We start from the raw sequence: 7825 nt of genomic DNA, 5'->3' as shown, positions 1-7825 counted from the left end.
ATGTAATGCCCTTCTTTGTCTTTTTTGATCTTTGTTGTTTTAAAGTCTGTTTTATCAGAGACTAGGATTGCAACCCCTGCTTTTTTTTCTTTTCTTCTTTTTCTTTTGGCTTTGTTTGCTTGGTAAAAATTCCTCCATCCCTTTGTTTTGAGCCTATATGTGTCTTTATATGTGAGATGGGTCTCCTGAATATAGCACGCCGATGGGTCTGACTCTTTATCCAATTGCCCACTTTCTGTCTTTTAATTGGGGCATTTAGCTTATTTACATTGAAGGTTAATATTGTTATGTGTGAATTTGATCCTGTCATTATGATGCTAGCTGGTTATTTTTCTCATTAGTTGATGCAGTTTTTTCATAGTGTTGATGGTCTTTACAATTTGGTATGGTTTTCCATGGCTGGTGCCAGTTTTTCCTTTCCATATTTAGTGCTTCCTTCAGGAGCTCTTGTAAGGCAGGCTTGATGGTGACAAAATCCCTCAGCATTTGCTTGTCTGTAAAGGATTTTATTTCTCCTTTGCTTATGAAGCTTAGTTTGGCTGGGTATGAAATTCTGGGTTGAAAATTCTTTTAAGAAGGTTGAATATTGGCCGCCGCTCTCTTCTGGCTTGCAGGGTTTCTTCAGAGACATCCGCTGTTAGTCTGATGGGCTTCCCTTTGTGAGTAACCAGACCTTTCTCTCTGGCTGCCCTTAACATTTTTTTCTTCATTTTAACCTTGGTGAATCTGATGAATATATGTCTTGGGGTTGCTTTTCTTCAGGAATATCATTGTGGTGTTCTCTGTATTTCCTGAATTTGAATGTTGGCCTGTCTTGCTAGGTTGGAGCAGTTGTCCTGGATAATATCCTGAAGAGTGTTTTACAACTTTGTTCCATTCTCTCCGTCACTTTCCAGTACACCAATCAAACATTGGTTTGGTCTTTTCACATAGTCCCATATTTCTTGGAGGCTTTGTTCATTCCTTTTCATTCTTTTTTCTCTAATCTTGTCTTCATGCTTTATTTCCTTAAGTTGATCTTCAATCTCTTATATCCTTTCTTCCACTTGATCAATTTGGCTAATGATACTTGTCTATGCTTCATGAAGTTCCCGTGCTGTGTTTTTCAGCTCCATCAGGTCATTTGTATTCTTTTCTAAACTGGTTATTCTAGTCAGCAATTCCTCTAGCCTTTTTTCAAGGTTCTTAGCTTCCTTTCATGGCGTTAGAATATGCTCCTTTAGCTCAGAGAAGTTTGCTATTACCCACCTTCTGAAGTCCACTTCTGTCAAGTCTTCAAACTCATTCTCCGTCCTGTTTTGTTCTGTCACTGGTGCGGAGTTGTGATTCTTTGGAGAAGAAGAGGCATTCCAGTTTTTGGAATTTTCAGCCTTTTTGGAAATGGTTTTTCCTCATATTCATGGATTTAGCTACCTTCAGTCTTTGATGCTGGTGACCTTCAGATGGGGTTTTTGTATGGACGTCCTTTTTGTTGATGTTGATGCTATTCCTTTCTGTTAGTTTTCCTTTTAACAGTCAAGCCCCTCTGCTGCAGGTCTGCTCGAGTCCCTGTTTGCCTGAGTATGACCAGCGGAGGCTGCAGAACAGCAAATATTGCTGCCTGTTCCTTCCTCTGGAAGCTTCGTCCCAGAGGGGCACCCGCCAGATGCCAGCTGGAGGTCTCCTGTATGAGGTGTCTGTCGATCCCTGTTCAGAGGTACTCCCAGTCAGGAGGCACGGGGGTCAGGGACCCACTTGAGGAGGCAGTCTGTTCCTTAGCAGAGCTCAAGCGCCGTCCTGGGAGATCAGCTGCTCTCTTCAGAACCAGCAGACAGGAATATTTAAGTCTGCTGAAACTGTACCCACAGCTGCCCATACCCACAAGTGCTCTGTCCCCTGTCCCAGGGAGATGGGAGTTTTATCTATAACCCCTAACTGGGGCTACTGCCTTTCTTTCAGAGATGCTCTGCCCAGAGAGGAGGAATCTAGAAAGGCAGTCTGGCTACAGTGACTTTGCAAAACTGCTGTGGGCTCCACCCAGTTTGAACATCCCAGCAGCTTTGTTTACACTGTGAGGGGAAAACTGCCTACTCAAGCCTCAGTAATGGCAGATGTCCCTCTCCCCACCAAGCTCCAGCATCCCAAGTGAACTTCAGACTGCTGTGCTGGCAACAAGAATTTAAAGCCGGTGGACCTTAGCTTGCTGGCCTTCGTGGGGGTGGCACCCTGGCTTCAGCCCCCTTTCCAGGGGAGTAAATGGTTTGTCTCGCTGGCATTCCAGGTGACACTGGGGTATGAAAAAAAAAAAAAAAACTGCAGCTAGCTCAGTGTCTGCCCAAATGGCTGCCCAGTTTTGTGCTCGAAACCCGGGGTCCTAGTGGTGTAGGCACCTGAGAGAATCTCCTGGTTTGCTGGTTGTGAAGACTGTGAGAAAAGCATAGTATCTGGGCCGGAATGCATGTTCCTTACAGCACAGTCCCTCAGGGCTTCCCTTGGCTAGGGGAGAGAGTTCCCCAACCCCTTATACTTCCTGGGTGAGGCGATGCCCCACCCTGCTTCAGCTCGCCTTCCTTGGGCTGCACCCACTGTCTAACCAGTCCTAGTGAGATAAGCTGGGTACCTCAGTTGGAAATACAGAAATCACCTGCCTTCTGCGTTGATCTTGCTGGGAGATGCAGACGAGAGCTGTTCCTATTCATCTGTCTTTCCAGCCACCCCCAGTGCTTCTTTTTAACCATACTACCTAGGAACTACAGTGTGGCAAGGAAAGTCCAAATCATGGAATAGATACTCATGTGAACTAGTGAACATTGCTGTATACGTCCACAAGTCATGTTTCTAATGACCTCTAATTCACAGTATTTCTTCTTAGAGATAGAGAGAGTGGAGTGGGGATGGATCCCAGTAGTATTCTACAGAGGGTGCTAGTGACATCCTCTTATGCAAAGGATGTACATAACTTACTGGGCAAGTTGCAAAGTTTAGAATTACTTTAGAACAGGAAATACTCAAATAGGTGAGGGTTTATCCTTTTACTAGTATATAGTAAACCTTGGAATACCATGACCAAAGGGTAGAACATGAACCACAAATGTATCAGTTCTGAACTTAATTAAATTCGTGGTTGATAAAAATATATTCTCACTTGCTATAAAACTGCTAGATTTTTGAAATTCAATTAAACATTTTCCAGAGTATATTTCTTAGAGTAGTAATTTTAAGCAAAACTAATAAATGATACCAAAAATCAAAACACACGTTTTAGAAATACTAGTTTATCCCCTTTAAATAGGCTGCTTCTGTAAAACATAATTTCTCAGAGTTTAATCAGATGTCAGTATCAAGAAGAAGATATGTTATGCAGCATTGCTTAAATACATTGGAACACAGAAAGCTTTACTCTCAGTATAGCTAGTGTTCCAAGGAATATATTGTAAAAAGTGCTAAATTAAAGGATATTTAGAACCTATATAAGAGGCAAGTTACCTACCTGAAATGGCCAGGGAACTGTTATGTACAACATACTCTATAGAGTAATCTTGTTGAAAAGGCAGATGCCGGCTGGGCGCAGTAGCGCACGGCTGTAATCCCAGCACTCTGGGAGGCCGAGGCAGGTGGATCATTTGAGGCCAGGAGTTTGAGACCAGCTTGGCCAATATGGCAAAACCCTGTCTCTACTAAAAATACAAAAGTTAACCAGGTGTGGTGGCACACACCTGCACTCCCAGCTACTTGGGAGGCTGAAGCGTGAGAATCGCTTGAACCCTGGAGGCAGAGCTTTCAGTGAGCCAAGATCACGCCACTGCACTCCAACAGCAAGAAAGAAAAGATGGACTAGTGTTCAGATGCTTTCCTTGATTCAGAATCAGTATGTCTCTTAAATACTGAATATAGTAACATACACATACACAAAACAGTAATTTAGCTTTTACATATTTATACATGAACTTAGTATTTGATCTCTGCAAATTTAGAATAAGGAGCTTTTGATTTTCTACAAAAAATTATGAATTGAGAAACCTTGAATTCATTTGATGATTCCAGTTTTGATGTTTTGATTCCATAGGAAATTCAATTCTTGAAGAGTAGAACTTTGAATTTGCAGGGTGGATATGTGTGTTATGAATATGGGTCATACTTTATGCTTATGTAACTGAACATGTAGTTTTACTGGGGCTCCCTTTCTTCATTGCAAAAATACAACTTATCCTCAATACACAATTTATTGACTACTACAACTTAAACAATGATTTGGCTTCATTATTCATCGCAATAAGAAAAATTTGGTGGATTAAAGGTATTGGAAACGAAATTTTAACAGTGATGCGAGAATGAAATGGGAGAAGGGAACAATAGAGACTTCAATATTATCTGTAATACTCTTTTATATTTAAAAAAGTGATGCAAAAATGAAAAAATGACATTTGCCAGTAATGCGAATGTATCACATAACTATTGCATTACTTTGCTTTTTTAAATTCAAAAAATAATATTACTAACAATTTATATGATCATTCATTCAACAAATACTTGTTGAGAGCCTACTGTGTGATAGGTGCTAGCAATAAAAGATAGTAAAAACGAGACATCATCCCTACTCTCCTGGAGTTTGTGTTTAGATGTGAAATGTTTGAGATCTTATTTAGAATGTGTAAAAGGACAAAGTGAGGAAATGGGGGTGAATTAACTCATATTGATAATTAAGAGGTAGGGCTAATGTGGGTGCTAAATTTAGTAAGAAAGGCCTTTCAATACTGAGAGGAGCTGCCTTATTTTTAGTGAAAATTGAGTTGGAAAAAAAAAATACACACTGGCTATGGGCCCCACAGCTAAAGCAGTCTCATGTGGTATTTAATTTGCTCACTGGTTGCAGCTCAAAGTTCACATGCATTTTTCTTTGATTCTCTCTAGTATATGACTGCTGCTGCTCCTATGCAAGGGACCTACATTCCCCAGTACACGCCTGTGCCTCCGACAGCTGTTTCTATTGAAGTAAGTCTATCTCTGTCGAATAAAGAGGTTAGAATAAATAAATCTCAGTCGCATACACTGTAGTCCCCCCATAACCGTAGGAATCCTCACTTGCAATTTTTGTGCTACTCTAACATTCAGTATATGAAAGTATAAACATTTACTTGAATGTGGTTGTGTTTTGCTTTGCACATGCAATGAGGTCATCTGCTACAGAGGCATGACGGGAGTCTCTTGATGGGAGTCTCTTTCATATTTAGAGAAAATTCTAGAAACCAAATCACAACTCCAACAATTTTAATCACAAATACTTACAAAAGGAAAAAAGTTTGCAACTATGTGAATGAACTATTTCTTTAATGCCTTGTTCCTCAAAGAGTGGTTCCTAGACCAGCATCATTGGTATCCTTTGAGAGCTTGTTAGAAATGCAGACGTGCTGGGCATGATGGCATGCACCTGTAATCCTAGCTACTTGAGAGGCTGAGACAGGAGGATCTCTTGAGATCAGAAGTTCGAGACCAGCCTGGGTGAAACAGGGAGACCCTGTCAGAAGGAAGAAAGAAAAGAAATGTCGGCTCTTAGGTACTATCCAGACCTACTGCATCTGAATTTGCATTTTAAGATGATCACTCAGTGATCCAAATGCACATTAAAAATTTGAGAGACACTGTACTAATGCACTGGTTCTCAAATTTTTCTGCACATTGAAATTATTTGGAGAGCTTTAAAAAATATTGATTCCTGGGTCTTATTCCCACAGATTATGAATTTGACTGGAGTATAGACTGAACATTTTTTTTTTTTTTTGAGACAGAGTCTCACTCTGTTGCCTAAGCTGGAGTACAATGGCACAATCTCAGCTCACTGCAACCTCCACCTCCCAGGTTCAAGTGATTTTCCTGCCTCAGCCTCCCAAGTAGCTGGGATTACAGGCGCCCACCACCACGCTCCACTAGTTTTTTTTTTTTTTTTTTTTGTATTTTTAGTAGAGATGAGGTTTCACCAGGTTGGCCAGGCTGGTCTTGAACTCCTGACCTCAGGTGATCCACCCGCCTCGGCCACCCAAAGTGCTGGGATTACAGGCATGAGCCACTGTGAACATCATATTTTTAAAATATGTACCCAAAGACTAGAAATCATTGCTCTAGGTGATGAACCTGCACAGGCTTGCAGCTTCTTACAGACAAGAAAGAAGTTGTACAACTCTTATTGCTGTGAATATCATGAATGATGATGTCAGCTTGTCCTTAATGGAAGTTTTGCTGCATTCATTCTCTCTTTCCATTGGGATAAATCTATGCCCTCTACACATCATTCTACTGGACAGAGCCATAAACCACATAGAAATGGAGAGGTACAGAGCTATGCAGATGGTGGTAAAACAGTTAGGTATGTATATTCTTTGCTCTGGTTCTAGCCATTACTTTTTGACTGCCCTTTTTTCCCCTCTCCTGATGCACATGTGCATTATGGTCACCTGCATTCCTTCTCATCAGCTGGGAATCCTCTGCAGTTGATGTCTTTGCTACTCCATTTGTTGGCAAGCAACTGCTATGTTGGTACCACTCCACATAAAAATCCACCAAGACTCTCAATGTCTGAGATTGAGGGAGACCTTTACAGACTAAATTGGATCTTCTCAAATGTTTTCTGGTTTTGGTGTGTGACAAATGTTTGTTCATACCAAGTTAACAGGGCACTGTTATGTAGCTTAGGAAATCAAGGAGTTCCGATTGTTATATCTTTCATGTGTTCCAGACCTATAGGTCTCAAATCTTAAACAGTTTTGTCTTTTCAGAATTTCAAGAATATATGATTAAATTCCATGTTCTTTGCTATATTTAGCTATCAAAAAGCACCTATGCCATGAGAAAATAGGCACTTTAAGTGTAAACTTCTGCCACATATTTTCATTTCTGTGTACACGAAAAACATATACTTATATATAAAATTTGACCATTTTGATGATTGAGACATTTAACAGTGTGGCTTATTGGAAACAGTTTAATTATAGTTATATTTAGGGATTAAAAAGAAATATTTCACTGAGAAAAATATAAATATACTCTGATATATTGCCTTGAACCAGTGATTATAAGCAAAAGCATTAATTAAAACACTTATTGAACATTTATCAATATCTATAAAGTAAAGGTAGTAGGAGGTGTCAAAAAATAAATAATACCAAATAGTGAATTAGGAAAGAAAAGATTGAATAAATATAGAGAGAATTTTCAAATTCTAAAGAAGAAATTTAGGGAATCTCAGTGACAGATTACTTGACATCACTGCAGGTATCCAGGACTACAGATAAAACCAGGAAAATTTTTCAAGATAGGTGCTCTTCTTAGGCCTAGTAACAACCAAATACAATCACCTAACAACCAAATAAAATCACCTATGCCTCTCTGGAATCCAAAATTATATTCTTGATTGTGACGAATTCCAGAAATTCACTCTTGCCAGCATCTGTGAGAAACAAAAAAATAGAAAGGGTGAAGGAAAAGCAAACCAAAATTAAGGACAAGTTTTTTTGTTGTTTTCTTAAAACTTCTTGGTGACTTTCAGTTCCTATACCAGAAAACAAAGCAAAACAAAACAAATTACTGAAGAGAAAACCTACTTAATAGCATCCTTTGAAAAGATTTCCAAACTTTGATGTATATTTTTATTAAGATCAGTTTCCATTATTATCCCAAAGGATATAGACATGATACAGTAAAATATGCCAGGAAAATAATGTTTGAACATACAAGTTTTTGTAAGAATCCTGAATGAGCATAAATTGTTATTTCTTGTGGATAAATGTGCAAACCTGGTTTAAAAGTTCCAAGTATAGGCAAAATTATTTTCTGACCACTTAACTACTTCAAC

General features: G+C 39.4%; 1 protein-coding gene across 5 annotated transcripts in view; it reads left to right on the top strand.

The window, feature by feature from the left end:
• Window positions 1–7825, top strand: part of RBMS3 (RNA binding motif, single stranded interacting protein 3) — an 822470-nt gene that overhangs the window by 787802 nt on the left and 26843 nt on the right. For all 5 annotated transcript variants that reach the window (XM_011985518.1, XM_011985510.1, XM_011985488.1 and 2 more), the window contains one exon: window positions 4891–4971. In XM_011985518.1, the coding sequence (XP_011840908.1) occupies window positions 4891–4971 (81 nt within the window). The remainder of the gene's footprint in view (window positions 1–4890; window positions 4972–7825) is intronic.

This window comes from Mandrillus leucophaeus, unplaced genomic scaffold, assembly GCF_000951045.1.
Source record: "Mandrillus leucophaeus isolate KB7577 unplaced genomic scaffold, Mleu.le_1.0 Scaffold107, whole genome shotgun sequence".
In the NCBI taxonomy this organism is placed as follows: Eukaryota; Metazoa; Chordata; class Mammalia; order Primates; family Cercopithecidae; genus Mandrillus; species Mandrillus leucophaeus.
Note: the sequence above shows the minus strand (reverse complement) of the source record. Positions and strands in the feature narration are given on the sequence as shown.